At 36.8% G+C, this 25,594-nt stretch overlaps 1 protein-coding gene across 4 annotated transcripts in view; it reads left to right on the top strand.

The window, feature by feature from the left end:
- Positions 1-25,594, top strand: part of LOC143144078 (uncharacterized) — a 301,809-nt gene that overhangs the window by 261,029 nt on the left and 15,186 nt on the right. Inside the window, exons 1-2 of one of the 4 annotated variants that reach the window (XM_076306101.1) lie at positions 2,963-3,116; positions 24,169-24,753. In XM_076306101.1, coding sequence (XP_076162216.1) covers positions 24,402-24,753 — 352 coding nt within the window. In that variant the 5' untranslated portion in view covers positions 2,963-3,116; positions 24,169-24,401. Of the gene's footprint in view, positions 1-2,962; positions 3,117-17,591; positions 18,885-24,168; positions 24,754-25,594 lie in introns of those variants that run through there. The other 3 variants (XM_076306103.1, XM_076306100.1, XM_076306102.1) reach the window with 3 other exon arrangements.

Here is a 25,594-nt window from a genome sequence, read left to right on the forward strand (position 1 = left end):
ACGAATAAAAAAACATTGGTAAACAAAAATATATGTTACAACGCGATTTCTATTTATTATTTTATTTCTCGATGTAACTTCTGTTTACTATTTTACTCCGCAATATGGACTATTAAAATTTGATTTATTATTTCGTTCTAATATAATATAATTTAATACGCAAACATTCGTGATTCATTTATCACCGAACGATTAATAATTTTGGTAAGTTTTTTCTCGCAATATGTGCAACAATATTCATCGTATCGCCGACATTCGTGATTCATTTATCACCAAACAATGCACATTTTTATTAAGGTTTCTCTCGCTGTATGAGCAACAATATTAAAAAAGAAATCATTTTTCCTTTTAATTTTGAAAGGTACACCTTGTATATCTCGTTTGAAGAGAATCGGTAATAACGATCGAAATACAATACAATAAACGTTCTTCGTCGAATTCTTTGATTATGAAACTCGTCGTTTAAATATAAGTCATTAATCGACCTTGTCCTTAGAAAGTTTTACCAACGATTATAATATATATTTCGACAACGATGGATTAGGAGAAACGCGATAAATCATTTTTCCTTTTAATTTCGAAAGGTACACCTTGTATACCTCGTTTGAAGAGAATCGGTAATAACGATCGAAATACAATACAATAAACGTTCTTCGTCGAATTCTTTGATTATGAAACTCGTCGTTTAAATATAAGTCATTAATCGACCTTGTCCTTAGAAAGTTTTACCAACGATTATAATATATATTTCGACATCGATGGATTAGGAGAAACGCGATAAAAAGTAGAAACCCGATGAAACGGGGATGTCGATATGCAAATCACACCGCTATAAATTATAAATTATCCGAACAAGACCCGACTTCGAAACCCAAAGTGAAGCAGAATTCCGAAGATGGGGCTCTTAGCGACTCGGTGAATAATGCATCGGTTCTGTGCGCGTGTAGGAATAAGATCGAGATTCGACCCTGAAACGATCACAATTTCTCCCTCCCGTATCCGCCAATTTACGAGACGTTCTTTCCGTGAAACAAAATTCTCGAGCTCGTGAGAGAGATATTCAAGAAAATTCAAAAAACATCGAAAGGGAAATCGAGGGTGTCCCTTGATCCCTGTCCGTGTTCGCGAAACGTAGCAAATTCCCAAGCAACGTGTTCTCGGTCGATAACAGTGACAATTGGTCGTGATGTGTTTTTTTCTTTCTTTTTTCAAATACGTAGCCAAGAAAAACTTTGTAGTCATCGAGTAAACTTTTGGTGTTCGATGCACAACGTTTCGATGATTTATTTTTCTTCTCTTTTTCTTCTCCAAGATGCCTAACCAAGAAAAGTTCTATGGTCATCGAGCAAGCTCTCGACAATTAAGGCACAACGTTTTAACCATATGTTCTTTTCCTTTCTTTTTCAAGATATATAGTCAAGAAAGGTTCTACAGTATTTAAATAAGATTTCGGTGTTCGACACTACGTTCCAACGATGTGTTTTTCTTTTCTCTTTCTTTTCAAGGTACTTAACCAAGAAAAGTTCTATAGTCATTTGAGCAAGCTCTCGATACCGAATGCAGAATATTTCATCAATGTGTTCTTTTTAATTTTCAAGGTACCTAACAATGAATGGTTCTACAATAAACGAATAAGCTCTCGACGTTCGATGCACGACATTTCAATACTCGGTACGAGTACTATAGAGTTAGAGGTGATCGTTACGGAGCAAAAGGCCGCAAAATTATGCGCGACAACGCCTCGACAGAAATTGCACGAGTGTTTACTCGCGCGCGTATGCACAATACAAGTGTTAATTTAGAGGCGAGCCAGCCTAATTAAGGCCGGGAGCTACGTCGAATTCAGACGGACGCGTAGAGATACACTGTATTCCCTTGCGTATTTTCCAACGAGAGCCGTGAGCTTTTGGTTTTCCATCCCCGCCCACCTGCTACCTCTCTCGCTGTCGTGGCTTCGTTTTTAACGGAATGCACCCTTTGAAACCTGTTACGCGTTCGTTGGAATGCTTTTAATTCCATCAAAGCTCGCGTCCGTTCTATCGCAATCAAACACGATGCACGATCCTAAATGCCTTCTCCAGGACGAGGGACGTAGTTTCAGAGTCACACGTAACGGTGTCTAAATTCAATGAACAAAATTCATTCGCCGTTTTTATCGACATTGACGCATTCGAAACGTATTTCGATACGATCGACTTTGCTAACTTTGTGCACGGGTTGTCAAGAATGTATTCTACATCGTGAATCTGAGAATATCCCTTGCTTCTGAAATACAACCATCCGAATTATTGAACAGTTGTCAGGTGTAGGATCTGATTTCCTATTGCGAAGTGTTCGAGAGCTGCGCAAGAAGTTCGGGAATTACTAAGTTTGCGAAGAAACAACGAACGATGATCAGGGGACGACTAAAGTTGTATTTCGTTACATTCTCACACTAATATGGTTCGTAGTTCCCTCGAGAGGTAAACTTCTCAGCTCCGCGCAGTACGTTCGAAGCACACTGTTTTTTTTTCTTTTCACTCGTGGAATATCCCGAACGCGAATCGTTTTATTATGGAGCACCACGAGACTCTCGATCGGTGGAATCGTTCTGCCAAACTCACGAACGAGTCATCCCGAACGATTCGTGATCAATTTTCTCACGTCGGTAAATTCCTCGCGAGCGACGTTGAAAGTTGGAAGAATGCATACGTCGCGGCATGTCGGCCGAAGTTATCTCGTTTAACTTGAAGCAACAGTGGAAGAACCCGGGTGGAAGAATAATGAACACATCCGTGAACGATTTCGTCGACTGAAAAGTCCCTGTCGCGTTTTCCTTCGTACGCCTCGCTGCAAAGCGCAAGACTCGCATGAATAAAAGATCCATGCAAATGTTACCCCCGGCTATTCTTTTTCTATGCGTTCGAGTTACAAAAGCGACCGTTCCGATCGATCAATTAACATTACCCTCACGTTTCCCGGGGATCGATATCTCGCTGCGCAATTAAAAATGACGACACGGTCAACTTCCACTCTCCGATCTTCTTCGTCTGAAATTTAATTCCACCGGCTGCACGTGCGTTTCCAACAGCGGTGGAAAATCGTCGAATCGACGAACGAAAGAACTTCGTTTCATGGTGAGAAAATAACAAAAATTTACTCCAACGGTGCAACTTGTTCCATTGAACGGAAACGAACATTCGATGGAACAATTTCTTGACAAAAGGACAGATCGTACGGAATCTGTTCCATTGGACAGTAAGTGACTAAAAGTGTCTTCGAATTTTTAACAGAAATTGGGAATTGCCCGCATAATCCCAGAATTGTTGAAATTGGGAATTGTCAACATAATCCCGTGCAGTGCTTTGATGTACGGTGTACGTCTTTGAATTTTTGTTTGTTCGTTAAGAAGTGGGTAGATAGGTACAAGGAAACGAAGTGTCGATGATTTTCCAAATTGTCGTTCAAAGGAAACTACCGCCACCAAAATACAAATAAGTATACGTACAAAGTTTAAAAGTGTCATATTCGATAGTTTGTACAGTGGAAAAGAATCTCGAGTATCGCTCAATTTTTTAGGGTACAAAGTAGGCAGATCCCTCGATAACGATACCACATTGTTTTTAATTTGAAGTAATATTTATACTTAACGGTACTTTTAATCTACCTCCGATAGTAGATTAAAAATAGAAGATAAAGCGATCGTCAGACTTTTTGCTAAAAATCCGACACTTTCGTTGCATAAATGTTAAAACTGTATCAAGGGAGGCTTCTTACGTCAGTGAAACGTTGATTCATTCAAAGTGAAAACACATGGATTTTGCAAGAAGAGAACGATCCAAAACACAAAAGTCATATCTGTATAGAATGGAAATCAACAAGCATCGTATTGGATTAGCCATCTCAGTCCTCTGATACAAATCTAGTCGAAAATGTGGGGTCCTTAATGAAGCACGAACTTAAAACTAGAACTACCGATAGACTTCAGTATATTAAGGTGTTCCTCGTATGTATCCCAGAAAAATCGATAATTGAAGAAAAAGAGGAACTTACGAAATCGATCATATCTACAGAATAGAAAAAGTTATGTCTTTTTAAAATATTAAAGTAAATTTCTTTGTCAAAGCAGTCGAAACTAGTCATTTTGACTGGTTGGTAAATCCAGTGTTAAAAGGAAACGTATATTAAAATTCAGAACTCTAATAGACCGGATTCGTCAAATATGGAAATCGTTACTCGTACCATACGCAGAAAAATTGGTAGTAATCATACCAAAGAGATGTAAAGCTGTTATTGATAACGTATTGTTTTACGTGTATGCTCGGTTTATGTAAAATATTTTAGGAAAAAGATCATGTGTACAAATATATCAGCGTCACGCTCTTATGAGACAGATCGTACGAAGTATACTTCAATATTCCGAAATCTGTCGGTAGTTCTAGTGTCAACGAATTCAACGGAGCGTCGTGCGGTGAACGGACGGGTGTCTTCTCGTAAACCTCGTTAATTAACACCCAATCGCGAAATTCACCGAACATTTACACATACTGTGATTAAGGAGCGCAAGTCATACAGGTTTAAACGGCACGCGGAGTTTTATTACGTTGGCGAACGACCGCTCGGGCTACGAGCCGAACTTTATTGCGGTTTATACGGAACTTAAGCACCCGACCGGTAACGAGATAACGTGCGGGTCACGGGTCACAGCCCGCAACGAGATAATACGCCGGTATAATGGACCGACAAGCACAAGGACGATGCGAATCGGGTCTCGTAAAACACGTATTAACGTAAAATCCGTATCTAGGGGGCTTCGAAGATCCTGGTCGGTCGCATAACCGGTCGAACCATAGAATCGGAAAATCGTAATCGTTGGTACACCTCTTTGAGAACGAATACAGGGGTAAACTAGAGGTACTGTTAGGTATAACTGTTGTATCATCGTTAAGGGATCTGCCCAGTTCGGACTCCTAAAAGTTGGGTGATACATGACATTATTCTCTGAGGAAACTGTTGGAGCTTGACTGGAAGTACTGTTAAGGATAACGGTTGCCTCGAGTTAAGGGGTATACGGTATCATCGTTAAAGAGTTTACGTAGTTTAAACACCTAAAAATTGTGATAAATGGGATTTTTCTCCGAGCATAGTATCGGAGTTAGACCAGAAGTTTTGTAAAAGATAACTGTTGCCTCGAATTAAAAGAATGCGACATCATTGTCAAGGTGTCTATCTAATTTGGACCCGCAAAAATTGAGGAATATTTGAAATTTTCTTTAAGAAAACTATTGGAGGTAGATTAAAAGTACTGTTAAGGATAAATATTACTTCAAATTGAAAACAATGTGGTATCGTTATTGAGAGATCTGCCTACTTTGTACCCTAAAAAATTTAGCGATACTCGAGTTTGTTTTCCACTATACAAACTATCGAATATGACACTTTTAAACTTTGTACGTATACTTATTTGTATTTTGCCAAACTACACGAATACTGAAAAATAATACATATTCGGCAGATCGTACAAGATTGGAAGTTCCTAACATTATAAAAAGAACCTTGTTCAATTAAATAATCATCTAATTCTACAATTATCATAATTCGCACTATTAACTCCGAAACGAATTTATTACTTTCCATCGTTTTTTCTCATGAAATAATAATTCTTATTTCTTACTCCCCCTTTGTTTATAATTGCTCCTTACGAACTCACATAAAATTACTCGACTCGTCATTGTGAACTATAATTATCATACTCGCATACTTTCTACTTTTCTTTATTCTCTTCAAGCACTCAAGCACGTTTTATTCGTTTTTTTTTTCCTAAATTTCCTAATTTTCCTAAATATTTTTCCTAAACATTTGTTATACCGAAATAGAAGAAAAACAACCGAACAGTTAAGATCGTTGGTAGAATTGTTTACTGGACTTGAAGTTTAGTAAATTTTGTAGTAGATCAATACGAGCAAATTCTCTCTGCGTTTCGATAAAAAAATCTTCGTACCGATTTTCTGCTCAGAACCTGTTCCTCTTCGTGTTTCTTTTTCTCGAAGAGCGAACACATTTTCGTCCGGACACAGTGTAAAAGTTCGAATCTTCGACATCGATCGATGAAGCTGAACCACACACCCCCGCCGCAGAAAGATTTTCTGCAGCTGCCATTCCTCTTAAATATTGCAGCCAACGATACGGAAACTTCGTTACGTTGCCAGGATTCGTCGGTACCGAGTATTTTAACGCGACACTCACCTCACGGTCGCGAAATGATCGTCGTTAACAACCGTTCGTGGAAAATGTAGCGAAACTCAGCGTATCTTCGGAATATTTTCATTTTCAAAGGGACGAACGAATCCTCTGCATCGCACGTTCGAAAATATACTCCGTGGATCGTCGAAACATTAAAACGCTCGCAAATGGAAACGACGAGAAGCGGTAGGAGAAAAAGTGTATTTGAATTCTAGCTTTTTAAATAATCGTGTCACCGTAATAAGAGACTCATAGAGTTATTATGAAGATACATTATCCACCATGAGAGTCGGGAACCATGCTCGTCGCTGTATTTTCAAATGGACTGTGATTATCATTTGGTCCACTTACTGCGAATAATATAAACACATTAACGGCTACCATTGTGAAATTAATTGCAATAATCAGATACAGTAACGTGTACGGTCGTCGAACGGATAGACACGGTATCGATAATCAAAAACTTTTGTTTAATTCTATCGTGTATTTATTCTCATTCTTCTCTTTCTTTCATTTTTTAATTTGTCGTAACAAAAGTATGGTCCATAATCGAAAAACAACAGCATTCGGAACGGACGAAGGAAATTTTTATGTAAAACTCGTGAGATAAAAATTGGTCACAATTAATTTCATTGCCCTACAAACGATGAAAATAGAAACGCAATGGTGCTTGAAAAAATTCTGGAACGAAAGTGAAGGAATTAATTAATTACCGTTAATATTCTTTATTTTCTGTTGTACTCTCTCTTGCTCTCTTCTGATAATTAAACGAAATACATATTCATGCGACGAGAAAAGTGGAAGTAATTTTACGCATTATCAAACATTCTGTTCTTTTTTCATTTTTGTAATTATCTGGCAAAAATCAAAAGTGTGAAATACGAAATTTGCATACATGCATTTCTATTTGTATCTTTTTGTATGTAACAACGTGAACATTTCTGCGCTGTTATATTTTACATTTTAAACAAGTTGCAAACATTCAGGGGTTATCAAACTTTGCTATAGACTCTGCACAAACTCATTTTATTGTTGGTCATTGCAAACCATATGCTCCATTGAATACGATAAAATATATAATCGCTTAAAAACGATAAAATACGTTCGTGCAAATACGTTCGCAAATTCGGTTGGTTTCAAAGTTACAATTACCTTCGTTTTGTAACAACTTGTGGATGTTCGTTTTTCAAGGTAGACGTTTAAACTATCCGAATTTGCATTTCAATATAAACTTTTCCAAGCGTTTCGTCTCAGATCATTTTATCCTCCTTTGAAGCAGACTTTGAGGCAAAAATTATAAGTAATTAACGAAGATCGCTTCGAACGTTGCCCAAAAATTTCAAGTAGAGAGTACAAAATCAGTTTTATAATTTTGTAGCATCTATCCTAGTATCTTTGATAAAATTTCAAAACGTATGCATACTCGTGTGTTATTGTTTACGATCGAGCAATCGGAAACAAAAAATTCACTGAAAGCTCACCGGAAGCTCGAAAACGGAACGAAATTAGTCTCGTGTTTGGAAAAAACTTACTCGATTTTTTCGAACGTTGAATTCATCCCTGAACCGAGTCCCACATATTACATTACACCCTGTCGAAGGTAAATTGTTCGCGGAAACGAAGTTTGCACCCTCTGTACAATCGATGTCACTCGATTCAACAGTGTGTTCCTTCGGCCATATTGTACAATTCTATAGAACATCGATTGCAAAAACGAGAGCGAATCGAATCGGTAGATGTCATTCAGTTAACTTGGGATAGGAGGCACGCCAGGAACCCCTCGTTTAAATAGATGTATTAATTGAGTGTTCGTAGCGAAATTGTTCCCGAATCTACGCTCGATGTACGCGGGATGTTTCAATTTCCTGGTACCTCGTTCGACGTGGTAAATTTATCGTCATTTTTTCTGGGTCCACTTTTTCGAAACGAATGTAACCCAAAAAAAGAGGTCAAACAATAACGCACGAGTATGCATACGTTTTGAAATTTGATCGAAGATACTACGACAGGTGTTACAAAATTATAAAACTGATTTTGTATTCTCTACTTGTTTGTTGTTTATAAATTCGTGCTTCTTATCGCGACTTATCTTATGTCGATAGATATACCATTAACCTTACACCGATTCTTTTGTTCTCTCTATGACGATAAAATTGATAAGATTACGTCTCACGATGACGAAAAAAATTAAAAGAGCAGAGAAAGAAACCTGACCGACTTGTAACACGTTACGCATTACACATTACAGTCGCAAAAATACGAACAAAATAACTTCTCTCTCGATTTAGTCCCGAAACTCCTGAAATTGTTTAAAGGCAGGGAGAAACGTCTTTGTTAAGCAAATACATTACAAGCGAGATTCACGGTAAAATGAACCACAACGAGTTATTAGCGAGTCTGAGGGAGTTCATTAACTAATCCCAACGCGGAAGTATCGGCAAATGTTTTAACAGCAGACTGGTTGAGTCGTTAGACAAAACCTGCGTTATCATAATTCGCCGTAACGTTAGAGCGAAGATGTTCCTTGGGAGGCAGCCACTAATTAGGTCGCGAAGTTAACTGGGCTTAACAAACACATTCTAAGACACCGGTGGGAAGTTTATACGATAAAGATTATTACGCTTGGAAATCGTGAAATTGCACGAAAGGAGAAGAATATAATTTTGGAATATTAATTTTATAGTGGATTGTCAAATTGTTACGAAGATTTTGATACTAGAACCCCTGGCAGCAAATTTTCGATTGTATACATTAATACAAAATTTTACGAAAAACTGCCATATTTTAGGATTTTAAAATGTTATTGCGTATATTATAATTAAAACCGATCAGGAATGTAGGAGAGTTTCATAAGACGTAGAGAATTATGAAATAACACAACTTTTATTTATTTTCAAAAACAATGTAAAGGAAAATCGAAATGTTACATAGAAAAAAGTTCCCGATCAGGGAAAGTCTTGAATTTGCTTATTTAAAGTTTGGTCAAGAATGGAATTGAAAATGCACTTAATTCACAGCAATATCTTACAACTAATTTAAATCTATATTGCTTGAACGTGTCTCTGTATGCTTTTAATATTTCTTCGATAGTTTTCTTATATTTCTGTGTTGTGATGCCATATGCATATAACATTTTCTATAATTAATATTTATCGAATATAGATACAAAGGAGAGAAAGATATATAATTGTACATCTTATAATCATTTTGAAGCTTTTGCACATATATATTAGGGGGACCGGAAAGTAATGTCGTTTCCCGACATTAAATTCAAATACATAAATTTTTAACGAGTTTTTATTTTTAATCAATGATATAATCACCCTCATTATCAACAACCTTTTGCCATCTAGTGTGCAAATTTTCAATGCCGGATCGATAAAAATCAATTGGTTTTTGAGCAAAATATACAGAGATGGCATTTTGAATATCATCCAAATTTGCAAATCTTTTGCCACTTAGAAAGTGTTGAAGCGATCGGAATAAATGGAAATCCGATGGTGCAACATCGGGCGAGTATGGTGGGTGAGGCAGTACCTCCCACCCCAATTCATTAATTTTTGCCAAGGTTCGTCTTGCGCAGTGCGGTCTTGCATTATCGTCTTGCAGAATAACGCCTTTTCTGTTGACAATCGCTGGCCACTTTTCAATTCAAGATTTATTTACACGATCTAATTGTTCACAGTAAAGGTCTGCATTCACAGTCTGTCCAGGTTTCAGCACTTCAAAATGAACAACGCCGCGAATACTCCACCAAACACACAAAAGGGCCTTTTTGGGGTGTAAACCTGGCTTAGCAGTACTTTGTGGCGATTCATTTGGAGAGAGCCACTGCCTTTTGCGTTTTCGATTATCATAAAGAACCCACTTTTCATCTCCGGTGATCAAGCGATCAAAAAACGCTTCTGTATTGTGCCGTTGAAGCAATAAGTTGCATGTGGTGGATCGGTTAGCCTTGTTCTCTTCGGACAGATTATGCGGGACCCAAACACCTGCTCTGCTTACTTTCCCAATCTGCTGCAAATGTTCTTGGATGGTCGACCAAGGTTCGTTAAGACTGTTTGACAATTCCTCGATTGTCTGACACGGATTTGCTTCCACTTCCGCACTTAACACGTCATTGTCTAACGTTGTTGGTCTTCCTGATCGATACGAGTCGAAAAGATCAAAATTACCGGATTTGAACTTGGAAAACCACCTTTGGCATTTACGAACGTCTAATGCATTTGGATAAACATCGCAAATGTTTTTGGTAGCAACTGTTGCGTTACTACCCTTGCGAAACTCAAAAAGCATGCAATGCCGGATATGTACCTCTTCTGGTATTTGGCTGGCCATTTCACCCAAAATTGTAAAGAAAAATTTTAAATTTAATTATTTACAACTAAACAAGTCACTATAACCTCATAATGTCTTTGCTACGACTTTAATGTACACAATGAGCTGACAAATGACAATCAAATAGTGACATGCGCAGAAACGACATTACTTTCCGGTCCACCTAATATTTCAATTTTCCTACAACTCGTCTAATAAGGGAAATATTAGGACAGATCTTAAAGAAATTTAGCAAGTTTATAAGTCTACGTGTACAATAATTGTAATCGAAAATATAGTCATAGATAACCAAAAATAGGTGTAAATTTCGAAAAAACAACTTGATCGGATATACACGAGTAAAGCGTCCCAACTAACAGTGACTCTGGTGTAGTGATAAATCTAGAAATTTGGGTGAAATTTATGGTAGAAACAATGAAAACGTAACTATATATTATATCATAAATTTGAGACAAAATATTAGCAGTTTCCTAGTGTAGAAATTTGGGTGAAATTCGTTGTAGAAACAATGTAAACGTAAATGCATAACCACGAACATCTCGTGTCAAAATATCACAATCCTCCTACCCTGTCACTATGCCGCAATTATTATTGACTGAAATGTTCTACTGCTCGAGCATACCAGACTGATAAGGAATACTATTTAATTATTGCCAAAATTTCAAAGCTCGAAAGTACATCTCGAAAAATTACAAAAATATAATTTAAACATGTCACTAGAAGCTAGTCTCATCTTAAGGGTCAAGAAAAGGGAGTAGAAAAAAAGAGTAGAAAATTCTCTCGCTGCTGTATTACTGTAAAAATTATTATTGCTTTAATAATTTTTTTGTTTTTCCTGATCCACAAAATTATCATAAATACAACCATAAATACAACTAACCCTATCTTATGATTTTATCATTATTGTTTAGTATCATTATAATCAATTATTATCATGAATTCTTTTTAATTATTAACTAACATTAATTTATTATCCTTCATTTTTTTATCATTTCTTTCTATCTAATACTACTTTTCTTTTCTTTTTCCCCTTTTGTCGATAACACTTTTAATTACTATTTTCGTAACCTTTGTGACATGTACGAATGTATATTCTTTCCACAAAAACATTTAGTGTAGTTTTATTGCCTCGACTTCTATTCATTAATTTTTATAACCTTGTACAAAAATAAATCGAATAAATAATCCTGTAATCTTTCTACAAAATTTTGTGATATATACCTGCGAGCTGCATAAAAAAATCTAAGATTTTTGTATCATTTGAATAATGTTCCGTGTAAGTAGTTTTTTCCACTTATTTCGTTTAAAAATAGTCGGTCATCCACGATTATAATTTCAATTACGATTATTCGTACATATGGACCTATAAGTCCGTCAAATTTCGTTAAAATCATTGAAGATCGCTATACCGAGCTCTTGTGAGTGCATTACGATCCCACGATAAGATCAAAGCTCCAGAATCGCGTCGAATCGAATTTTTCACTCGAGAGTACGTCTCATCTAAGAAGTCAATTAACGGCGAATTGAAAGTGCGGGAGTTGCAATTTTTTCTCAAGGAACGGTAGCTTCCCTGTGCATAATAATGCACCGGGAAGAAAGATCGATCCAGGGAATCGCAATTACGCAATGGCGGCTACGGAGAAAATAACGCAGACGTGGTTTCTCCTCGCGAAAACTCGTCGCGACCTTTGTGTCGTCGACGGAGAGTTTTGCTCGTTACGTGCTCGACAAGAATTTCGAAGCGGTTATTTTATGTAAAGCAGAAAAATTACGTGACAGGCTGTAGATTGGCGTCGTTCGTGACGAAAATTAGTTTAAGAACCGCTAAAATTGGGGGGGGGGGGGGGGCGATAAAAACCTCGAAACCGTTCGAAGTTCACCCAGGCCATACTTGCCTCGTGATATTTATTTGCATTTTCTTATTATTAATTTAATATCTTCGCAACGGTCGGTCGAAAATTCGCGATACACCCGATTGTTTCGTCCTCGAATAATTGCAATGCGCGAAATTTGAAAATGATTTCATTCTGTGGGAATAACGCGTTCCTTTCGACTATAGTTAACCCTTGCTGCATCACGCACAAAGATATTCGCATTGCCGAATTGTATCATCGGAATCAGCTTTCCTTAAAAATGAAGAAAAGTACGATAAAATAATAGAATATCTTCGAGATACTTGTGCGTGTAAGTTACGGGTCCTTTCGGACCCACGCGGTCTCTCCCGTGGTTCTTTAAATCACTTGTATCGCGAGGGTTAACGAATCGTGGTAGTTGGTACGAAACGATTACGTTTATTTTAATGATTCGTTCGATAAGAAATAAAGCTATCAGATTCGTCATTTTATTTTTCTAAAGATTGTACTACTGTTTTTTTACCATTGTTCAAAGTTGAAGGGTCATAGTATTTTTTTACAATGAAGAAAACGACTAAACTTACTGTTACTACCTTACTGCTAAACTTACCTAGTATTTCAAATCGGGAACGACTACTCCATCTTACTAAGTGCTTGTGCCGCTTTAAATAATTTTTTAAGCGGTATCTAATATTTTTGCAAGCTATTCGAGCACCTTAGATAAAACCAGGTTAATGGGCGATTTGGAAGTTTACGGTCCCAGTTTATTTTCTGTTTCCGTGGGCGCAATCGCTTCGCTGAACTTCTTTCCCGGGGTGAAATGCAATTCAAGGGGCAGTTATAATGATTTCGTAGATAAAATCTGTCTCCCGTGAAACGTTACGTTTGGCGATTTTGCTGCTTTGCATGCATGAAATAAGAATTTTATTCTCATTCTGGCTTATAAGTTTCAAGGAGATACGATGTAGATAGGGAACACTCGCGATAGATTTGTTTCCAAAGCGAGTAGAGAGAAAATATTCCGGTAAACAATCTAAAACACGTCAAAAAATAAAGAACATTGTACATAACGACTAATAAATATATTTTTTATACACTCTTCCTGTTATTGAAGCACGAATTATCAAACTTCGTGACACAATGATGGAAAGTACATGGTTCAAAGTAACCACGAATTATTTTTAAACATCGAATCTGTACTATCCAACAATCTAATATTACTATAAACAATATTAAATGAGTTAAACTTATAAAAGTATCATAGTATAATTTCCACATAAATTGGAATCTGTAACAAATAATGTAGGAAAGTACATAATTTAAAGTAAGCACGGATTGTTTTCAACAACATTGTAGACATTATCTAGTAAATATACTTTTGATACTCTGTTCCTCGTAGAAAATCGAGTTATCGAAGCACGAATTACCAAACCTCGTGACATTTAACGTATTATCGGATTAATATATTCCTACCTTAACACCAGGAAACTCGTTCAACTCCGTATAAATTTCAGTAATTATCTTTCAATAATGCACAGTGAAATTAAATCGTACGTTTCCCAATATTTAACATATTTAGAGCGTTTCTAAAAATACGCGACCGTGGCATTTTTGGTACGTGTCGCATGCTTGCAAAACATGTATATGTATATTTATTGTATCTCGACACATTTCAGAAACATATTCTATGGTAAACGAGCAATTTCATTGAAAGGTGACGTAAAAATATACCGCAACAACGTTAAACGGTAACTCAAACAATATCGTTAGAAATAGTTGCTTGAAACGTCAACTGAATCTTTTAGGATAAAATAGTTACAAATTTGCATCGAAATGCCTAAATCTGATACGATTTTTTTTTTTCTCACATGTATATAAACCGATCATTTGGAAACGTTTGTTGTTTAAAATCGTTCGAAGGTGAACGTATCGTAGGTAGTTGAATATTCTTTTTTACATCATCGCATTATTGAAAATATATTATTCCGTTTGAAATAATTTCTATGACCTTGAAATAAAATCATAAAATACGACCATGGAAAAAAAATTCGCTCGTCTGAATATTTGCCTCTTTAAGAAAATGATCTCCTTTTTGTCTTATTTTCGAAAAAATAGAGATATTTTAAATACTCGCATTAAGGGAAACACCCTTATACAGGGTAGACCACGAAACGTGATTAACTTGGATGATTTTGCTATTAATGGGCCGATCAAAATTTTTTTTTTAACTAATATATAATAACATGGTTTACGAATAATTATAGGAAATCTTTCGTCATCTTTTTACTTTGGTCAATCGAGGTTTGGAAGCTCCCTTCGGTTGTTTATAAATAAATCTATAATTTCTTTCATAATGACAATTACGTTATATTACAAGTAAAGCGAGAAAAATATGAAAAAGAAAATCGAAGCTGACAAAAACGATATTTTTAGCTTAAATGAATGCTGCAGATAATTTGGTGTACCAAAATCTACCTTTTTATATAGTATTCGTCACCATTGTTCCAAGTTCTCGAGCAACAAAAGAATTATATTCCTTTGACACATTCAGAAAATATAACGATAGAAAAAAGAAATGACACGAAAATCAACGGAAAAGTTTCTAAATTAATGGGTGACGACGTGATTATAATTCCTTTAACTCTGCCGTAGGAAAATAAGAATGGAAAAGATGACACGCTTTCCTTGTGGAGAAAATTCCAGTGTGTGACTAGCTCTTGCGAGACGAAGAGACAGACGACTAAATCAAACATCTTGTTTGCTCTCACTGGCTTCACGAGGAACGTTCTAAACTTGGAAACACGCGATTATCATGAAAAACTAAAACGACAAATAGTACTAGTAAGAATAAAAATAATTTTCTGCCGTCGAATAAAACTATCTCTTCCATAAAAATAATTGTTACGGATCGATTTATCGAAGGAATTCTTATTTCTAATATCTCTATTTTTATTTCCGCAGCGATATTCACTTCGCAAAACGATAAATTGAATCCATAGTATTTCTAGGAAATTCGATTTTGAGATGTTTTCAAATCCGCAATTAAAAATTACTTTCTCTTCCTAATATTATTTAAAACGCGCAAGTTTCGTAAATCTGCTCCAATATTACGTTTTAGAAATGTTTAACCTTTAAATGCATATAATTACAGAACTGCCATGTAATTATTTTTCATTTATACAGCTGTTATTGAATACTAGGAACTTGTTTTTCATCCACCGTTGCATTTCTATGTATTTTTGTCAATTTTAATTTATTCCCCAGCCAATATCTACTTATTATTAGATTTATTTGCATCATTTCGGGCGTAGCGAATTTATTACATTTATTCAACGATTATTCTTCAATATGAATAAAATAATACTTCTTCAATTTTATTCACAACATTTGAAAAGAAAAACACTCGAGGATAATCTCGACGATACGATTATATTCATCTCGAAGATTTTCCTCGCAACAAATTTTATTTGTAAAGTTCGAAGGGAATACTTGAGAGTCATCTCAACGATTATTCTTCAATGCGAATGAAGTAATACTTCTTCAATTTACAACATTTAAAAAAGAGATACTCGAGGATAATCTCGACGATACGATTATATTTATCCCGACGATTTTCCTCGCAATAAATTTTATTTACAACGTTCGAAGCAAACTCTCGAGAATCATCTCAACGATTATTCTTTAATACGAATAAAATAATACTTCCCCAATTTTATTTACAACATTGAAAAAAGAAACCCTCAAGGATAATCTCGACAATTATATTCTTTTCGAAGATTTTCCTTCTCCCCGTGAAAGCTCTCTCGATTTATTTTGAATCGTCCATTCTCGAAGATCATTATGTCCACGTTTCACGCGACCCAGCATTCGCATACTTGTTTCTCGTTTCGTCGTGGCGACGCGCAGTAGTTCGAAGATGAAAAAAAGTTCAATTTTTTCAATGTTAAGAAACGAATTTCTTTTAATTGTTTCATAGTAGGATAGTTGACGTACAAACACCAATAAAAATGTTTGAAAAATGTCTTATAGTTTGTGAGAAATGTAATGTCAAAATTGGAGTACAAAGTTGATGCTATTTTTAATGGAAGACATAATGTCAAGATTACAAGTAACTGACAACATTTTAGGAAAAAGGTTTTAATAATTTAATTATATACATCAAAATGAAATTCGTAGCATACATTAAGTATCAATGATTTTGTTATTATTTTCGGTAGAACGCAAATTTCACAAAAGTGAATTTTTAGGTGATTTTAATAAGATATGTATAACTTTTTAACGTCAGTGAGTGGTATTGTCCGACTTGGTACTGATTGTTTAATAAACCTTAGAGAACATAACTAAACAATTTCCAGCTCCGTAAATTTGCGGGTTCGGTAATACGATCAATTTTTCTAAATGTCAGAATCTACTCTTCAATAGTACATAGTTAAATGTTTAAATAAATAAATATTTTTTTCCTCGAAAATAATTAGTTTCAGTGTTTTGTTAGTTTACCATAAGCTTCTCAAAACTCTCAATTGATTGATTCAAACTCTTGCTTAGTTTCGAGTCCGCTATTTTATTTTCATTGAATATTTATTATCTTCATAAATTCGGACTACTAATTCGTAACAAATTCGATATCTCCTGAATACCAAGATAAATATGACAGTAAAATATAAAAACATAAAAATATGACTATTACTTAAAACATACATTCAAGGAACCAGGTCTACCGTTTCGTTTTCAGTAATTTTTATTTCAGATTCGTAATCAACGACCTCAAAAACATACAGGTACCAATTTTGCTTGTGAATCAGTGTTTCCGTATAGATGTACCGTAACGTTTTCCGGATTCCGGTCGTTTCGAAGCACCGTGCGACGTTGCATTTCTTAACCCGCAACGGCGTGCGAGCACAAAGCGCGAAGGAAATTGCCATGGTAGCGCGGGCGTCGTTCCTTGACCGTAGTTGGCCTGGCCGGCGCAGATTGAAAGAGGAGCATCAATAAAATGCTGGTGCTTGCCAGTAGCTCCGCTCCCAGCCTAGTGCCGAGTATCGTAAGATCTCCGATGACGTCGTCCACCACGTTGCCGCGGCCGTCGTCGTGTATCCCATGATCCCCTTGACGGAAGCTGCCCATTAGCCGGGCAATGATGATGCCAACGGACACCCAGGTCACCGGCAAATCTCGGCGTGGCGGTACCGAGCAGAGACCGGCACTGACAATAGCTTTCGCGTCTCGAGCGTCTCGACGCCCCGTCGTCGAATCCCCGTTCGCGTTAAACAGTTCCCTGGCCGCGCGATCCGGAGCAACGAGACCGAAGACGACGCATCCCGGAGCGGTTAACGGCCGATTCTCGCCGATCTCCACGGATCAAGACACGGAAATTCTCCGAGGATCCCCAACAACGACCCGGGACATCCCCTCGTCCCGTTTCGGTCGTTCTCAGTTCGTTCCGATCGTTCGGAACGTGTTTCTGTTCCGCGAGCAAATCAACGATACGCTTCGCGGGCTCGATTAACGCGTACGTGTCGGCGATACCAGACGCGAGCGGAAAGCTGGAAACTCTTCGATTCAGTGGTGAACGCGTCGCGACCCGAGTAACGCACAGATCGACCGTTTGCCCGTTTACGAGTACGAGTCGAGGGCGAAATCAAGTGCGACGAAACAAAACTGACCGTTTGCCCGCTTACGAGTACCAGTCGAGGAGAAATCGAGTGCGACGAAACAAGAGCGACCGTTCGCCCGTTTACGAGTACGAGTCGAGGCGAAGTCGAGTTCGACGAAACAAGTCGACCGTTTGCCCGTTTACAAGTATCAATCGAGGCGAAGTCGAGCGCAACGGAACGAGTCGACCGTTCGCCCGCTTACGAGTACGAGTCGAGGCGAAATCGCGCGCGACGGAATAAGATCGACCGTCTGCCCGCTTACGAGTACAGCTCGAGACGAAATCGCATGCGACGAAGTAAGATCGATCGTTTGCCCGGTTACAAGTACGAGCGAATACGAGCGAAAGAAATCGAGTGCGACGAAACACGATCGAGTCCCACCGAGGGTGGTCGAATCCCTCGATACGTGTTTTTCTACGTCGAAATCAACGAGTGGTCGAACAAGTAACGAAGATCGGATGAAGTGATTCGAACGAAATAAAGAGACGACGAATCGATCGTCGACCGATCGAAGCTTCCGCGCTTTGTCGGATCGAAAGAGGCGTGTCCCCCTCCCCCCTCCTGCGTGATAACTGCGAATCGATTGCACCCAGGAGAAAAGAGAAGTGTGTCGTTATGCTCCCCCGCGTTCGTGCGTCCGTTCCCCCGCCCGAATCGGCCAATTAATACGACCGAACCGCTAAGTTTCTTAATGCGCAGTGACATCAAAAGCGATGACCAGCGATTACGCGGGCTCGCGCCGTTGTTTCGCTTCACACGCTTGCAGGAAGTATTTCGCGAGATACGGAGGAAATAACCACGTGGCCTACATGGATCGGTACGTTTTTTATTATTTTTTTTTTCCCCCTTTACTCGTGTTTTCCCCCCACGGCGAATCGAAACGTTCGCGAATAAGTTCGACACGTGGTGTTACCGAGGCGAGAATTTCTTTTCGAGGTAATTGCTGTTTATCGTGGGATTCGAAATCCCGGAATACGAACGGGTTCCTTTGATGGAGAAATCGCTGGAGAAACGTTTCGAAACGAAGCAATCTTCTCGACGATTCGGAACGTTTGTTTGGATCGGTGTTGAACTACGCGTTTACGTATCTTACGATTCGAAAGACTCGAGGGAGAAAATAGTTTACACCGCGTTTAAGCAATGGTTAATTTTGAGAATTATCGGACTGGATTCACTTTGTGATTGGTAAACGATAAACGAGGTAAAATTCGGATTTACTGAAAATTCCTCTTTGAGAATAACGAACAAAAAGGATGTTTTACGCGATTGATGGGAAAGATGTTCGACTTGTTTTTGATTGTACGAGCAAATATTTACCGATAACGATAACGACAACTTTGTCAAGGTTTCGACCAAAAAGAGCCGCCCTTCTCGAGATTAATAAATTCGTATATTTACCTATAAACGTATTAAAATTCTAAAAATGAATAAAAAAAAAATAATCAAGGAAAAATCTGTAAATAGAGAATAACATACACAAAAAGATACATATCGTGTACAATATGTGCGAAAGGATAAAGATAAACTTACTTTTATAAACAACTGTCAACAGTTCGTATAAAATTTAAAGTCAAATACCGTACTGTCAAAAGATACCAGTTTTTCGAGAAATGTTCTTAATTTATACGCAACGTTGTAAACATCTAATAATTTAAGAAATTGAAACGTAACAGAAAGTAGGAAAATATTAATGAAATTACAGAAGAAAATATGAAGAACAGTTGTCAGTAATTTAAAAAAAAAGGATTTTCTTCTTCCAGAGAATACGTAAAAAATACAAATACGCTTCTAGACTTGTATTATATTTTACTTTGTATCGTCAAAAAACATAAACGAGTTTTAGAACCAAAATTTATGTTTCGGAGAAACGTTTCGAAAGATTAAAATCTTTTTTATTCTTGTAGTGCTCACCGAAAAGTTGAAACAGCTAGACGATTTGTAATAATGTTACAAGGGAAAAAGAAAAGAATATCCGACTGGAACGAAAGTACATCGACGGATGTACCGGGAAATGAAATTGGGGAATTGCCGATGTACCTACTTGTAACTGTAGCAGGAACATCCACTATGATTTGACATCGACCTATACAAAGCGTTACGTCATCCTCGTGAAACTGCGAATAATATTCCAGCATCCGTATTATAACTTTAGCTCGAACCACAATTAATTGTGAAACTGTGTCCATTAACAATTCGAAGCTTGCAAATTGGAAAAATGTTAGTGTTACGCGAAAGTCGAAAAAAACTAGTATCTACAACTTGTCAATATATCCATTGCATACTGTTTGAAAAATGAACACGAAAATTAAACATTACCTATCATTTTGAATGAAAGATATTACAACATTGAAAATTCAAATTTTTCGTTCAATTCATACACGTTCGTTTAATTTGAGAAAAATTTTCAACAATATTTACGACACTTTGCCTGATAATGATCTAACACATATTTCTTATATAATAACTAGATAATTCGATAACCGAAAATCTGTCAGTGGTAACGTTTCTGCAAAACATATTTTATCTATTATTATTATTTTCTTTTTTTTTTCAAAAAATACGGATTCTGAAGTCGAAGAAATTCCAACTTAAATTGTTAGTCGTTTGATACGAGAGTGGAAAATCCGTGTAATTTTTATTCATAGGACATATGTGAGCATATGGTCGCCACTGAATATCTTATAAGCTGGTCCTTGAAAATTTTCGGATCGAGTAGCGTTGGAAGTACTTTTATCAAGATCGTGCAAAAATCCCGAAAGTTTCTCGCCTCGGCAGAGTACTCGAGTACACCAGGTGATACTCGGGACAGATTTCTTCCGATCGCGTGCTATTGAATCGTAGAAGTTGAGATAAAAGAAAAAAAGTTAGAAAGCAAGTAACGTAACACTATTTCGACCGAAATTCGAGAGCAAATCAAATATACCTGCTCCATACTTTCCAAGAAACTTTTTTTTCCCGACGATATATCGAGCAATAGAAAAATTTCGTTATACACCCTGCAAAAACTACTGTTCTCACTACTGTTGCCAATATAATATACTATACAACGTGTACAATATCGAGTTACCTTTCGATATTTGCAAAACGTCTAAAGCTCCGATAACTTTTTCCGAATCAACGAACTTATTACGAAAAAGTTTCGTTGTTTTGGATTTCGGTAAAATTTCTTTTTAATAATGACATTTTAAATGACTATTCGTTTACATAGGGTGTTTGCGCATTCTTGAACACATACTAGGTTGTTCGATAAGTTTTCTCGTTTTTTCCATTGTAAACAAAAATACTACGACACTTCAACTTTGAACAACCGTCAATATACGAACGAGTCGACGGGGATTTACACGAAACTTCACAAGTGTTCATTAAACAGTAGTACCGTCTTTAGAAAAATAAAACGACGAATCTAATTGCTCCATTTCTTATCAAACGACAATTATCGAGCAAGCTATTATTTGCCTACGTGTAGACTCGTCGATGTAAACAAGGTGGTGTTCGTAAACGTGGATCGAGAACTCAATTGTTTCTATCTTATGTTTCTGTCGTATTATATCGTTTGTTTGTTACGCTAGTATTCATTATTGTTTACTTAGCGGCTGTATGAATAACAGACGAACGAACGAAAACATACGCTAACCACGTACACGTTCTAGAGAAACGTTCGTTTATGGTTTTCAATGAGTTTTCGAAGAATGCCGAAGGAAAATATTTTCTCGTTTATTTTCCTGTTTGGTGAATAATAACACCTCGTACCATCGTGTTTACCGAAACAATCTCGTAATCAGCAGCGAGTACAATAAGCAGCGGTGAATACAAATTATTCGAGAAGCAATTGAGTCGCAAACGTTCCACGGAGAAAATATACAAAGTGTAAAAATATTTTAGAACAATGACAAACTGCGATCGTTGCTTTCTATTTAAACTCTCCATAACGCAAGGTTAATTTCTAAATTGTAGAAAAGTTCAACGATTTTCATTTATTTATTTATTTATTTATTTGTTTATTATTAACGGGAGTAAATCCTTTAGGATAGAAAAAAAATACTAATTAATCATAAGAGTATAAACAACGGAACAATTAGTACTTAAAGCTAGTAGAATTGGCAAAGAATTCGATAGATTTACAATGCTTATTAACAATCTTTAGAATAGTGTGCAGGTAATTGTTAATACTCTCGATCTGTTTCCGAAGGTAATCGTGATACGTAGACAAGATAACAGAGCAATATTCCAAACGGGATCATTAATTAACATCTCGATCCGAAGATTAGTTGAACAATCTTCGAACAAACCGGATATTGCACACCAAAAGTGTTCCTTCGGTAAACTTACAATTTCGAACGCAACGAACGATCCTGAGGTATACTTGGTAGAAAAAATGCAATCCCTGATCGAAAGACAGGTATAAGGTACATCTTTTGCACTGTTGATTTGGACTTGTATTATTCTTTAACTCATCGATTCGATTGTACAAATAGAACAATAAATATATAAATATAATACAAAATTCCACGCTAGTTAATTTTGCAAAATGATGCAGGTATCAATAGCGTAATATTTTTTCCACCGCGTATACAACGTTACATAATATATTTCAGTGAAGAGTTAGTAAAGGTCGACCTTTCTCGGTGCTCTTCCGATATTATCGACTCGTTGGATGAAATGAATGCTTAACGAGCACGCTAAAGACGAGCTATCCGTTTCAGAATATTGCATCGACCGTAACGACAAACGCTGGTAACGATGATTTTAAACGTCTTCTGAAACGCTCTTGATAATTGACACGCTAAACGACGCGATGGTGCATTTCAAAGATGAAACTCGACGTTTCATTTAGTTCCTTTGGTGTCTCTACAGCGATCATTTGTTTAAACCTACCAATTGACTTTAACGAATTCAACTTCCTGTTGATTTATTTGCAACGCACAATTATAAAAAGCGTTCGCGAATCGGGCGTTCAATTGCAATTCAATTCTTGCAATTTTACAAGCCGACCGAAAAGAAAATTGCCAAGTGGACGAATTTTTGCGTAGTTGTAGAAAAATCGTGGATAAATTGTCGGTCAATTTTTAAGTTTAAACTCGTGGAAATTTATTATTATTAAGCGATTCTATTACACGTAAGTGGAAGTACAAATTTCTAAATATATAAAGAAGAAAGTGAGAAGTCGTTAACCTTATCACGGTGGAGTAAAATTATTAAATAAGGCGCTTATTTACAGTGTGTAATTTCTGTTTTAAATTACTTCCGTTCGTGGTAAGGAATAAAGAAAAGAAAAAACACAATTTACGCATACCTTCTCTCGGTTTTCGCGTTAATATGAGTACGTAAATAATGAAACACGGTACGTACATAGTTCCACGTTATAATCTTGACGCTAGAATCTTTTTTCTTTTTTATTTGTCGCTAAGACCGCATTCCGAGTCATCGATCGAGCAATTATTATCCACTCTCGGTGAGAATACTTAAGACAAACAGAGAAAAAATACATCTCGTGTAAACACTTCAGACGTTAAACAAACTATAACTATTGAGAAAATGATACATATAAACTAAACCATTCGACCAAACTGTTCGATATTCGTTGTCTTAACGGACTAATTGGTAAAACGATTAAAACAGTGCAAAGAAATATTTTAAAAACAATTCTAACCCCTATCTGACATTCATATCTCCCTATTAGTTCGACATCGAGGTTCTACTGTAGATAAAAATTTTTTAAACAGACATAATCCCTGTTCGAACAGTCGTCTCCCTATTATTTCGAAAAAACGAGATTCTACCTCGCATAAAAAATTCTAAAGATATTTCCAAGTCCTGAACGTTTGCTCAAACAGTCGCGTTTCTTTTTCATTTTGAATAATTGAAATTCTACTCGGTATAGAAATTCTAAGGATAGTCCCAACTCCTGTTCGTGTAGTCTTGTCTCCCTATTATCTCGAATAATCGAGATTCTACCCTAAGTTGAAATTCTAAAGAGAATCTCAACTCCTGTTCGAACTCGTGTCTCCCTGACGTTTCAAATAATCGAGATTCCATTCTATACCGAAATTCCAAAAATAGTTCGAAACCCTATTCACAAAACCACCGTCTAATGTTTCCAGACTCGGTGTACCGGTGCACCGCGGAAGAGCGAACAATGGATATGAGAAGAACAGAGGCTAAGTAGCAGGCTGCAGGTAGAGGAACAGCGAAGGCGAAACAGGAAGGAAGAATCGACCGAAAGAGACCGAGCCAGAGGGACAGAGAGGGAGAAACGAATTAGGCGAATTCGAGGATAGGGAGAATCGTTCACGAGCGGTAGGTGAAAACAGTCCAAGAGACGATCGACAAAAAAATGAAGGAGAACGGCTTATGGAGGCTGGTTTGGATGCTGTGTGTGATACTGGGCGTGAGCATGGCTCAAACATCACAGCCCTGCCCTTCTCACCACGAGATCGCGCCCTGCTCCTGCACCTTGAAGAAATCTGGCTTGGACATCGTATGCGAGTATACGAGCTTGTCCCACATCTCCAAAGTTATGGGCACGCTCAAAGGGAAATTGAACATTGTTATCTTTTACCTGAGACTGAGGCACAACAACTTGCCGAAATTGCAGCGCTACGTCTTCCTTGGCCTCGATATACGTCACCTCACTATCCACAATAGCAGTCTCGCGGTACTCGAAGAATCCTCACTGAGTTCTATTGGTGAGTTACTTTTTATTGAGTAATATCGTTCAACGCTGGAACTACCAAAGGGGTCAATTCGACCTGTTTCGAATTTCTTTTTTCAATTACTTAATTATTGACCGTGTCTTTGCCTACAATATTCGTGGACAATTATCGAAGTAGACAAGTAACGATACTCGTAAATTAATTTGCCCTTTCCCCGTCTAACTTCGAAGACACTTGGGTGATCTGAGACAAATGGGAATATGTTGGTAGTTCTTCTCTCAAACTCTCAGAGAGACAAGCTTGTATTGCACAAAAATCATTTTCGATACGCTTTTAACTAGATTATTTTAACACTTGAACTACCAAAGGGGTCAATTTGACCTGTTACGAATTTCTCTTTAAAATTACTTAAACTACTAATTATTGAAATAGATAATTGATTAATTTACTTATTCGTAAATTAATTTGCCCTTTCTTCGTCTAACTTCGAAGATACCTATGTAGTTTGATACAAATAGAAGTGCCTTCACCGTCGATAGTTCTAGAAATCTAGTAACCGCACAGAAACATCGAAAATATATTTATAATAAATATAATATATTAATAAATTCTCGTTTCGCATTTTTCCAAAGTTTAAGCATTTGAAAATAGATTTCTTCAGTTTTATTTCGAAATTCTAAAAAATAACGAAGATATAAAATATTTTCGTGCACATTTAAATGGTTATCGAGTTTTTTCGAAATATAACGAATTTATCGACTTTAAATTTTAACAGTATATTTTTCAATATGATCGACACAAAATCTCTGGAATTACATATCCGATTTATTTCAAATTTTATAGAAATATTCTGCGTAGAGTATTCTACAATGTA

This window comes from Ptiloglossa arizonensis, chromosome 3 (assembly GCF_051014685.1).
Source record: "Ptiloglossa arizonensis isolate GNS036 chromosome 3, iyPtiAriz1_principal, whole genome shotgun sequence".
Classification (NCBI taxonomy): Eukaryota; Metazoa; Arthropoda; class Insecta; order Hymenoptera; family Colletidae; genus Ptiloglossa; species Ptiloglossa arizonensis.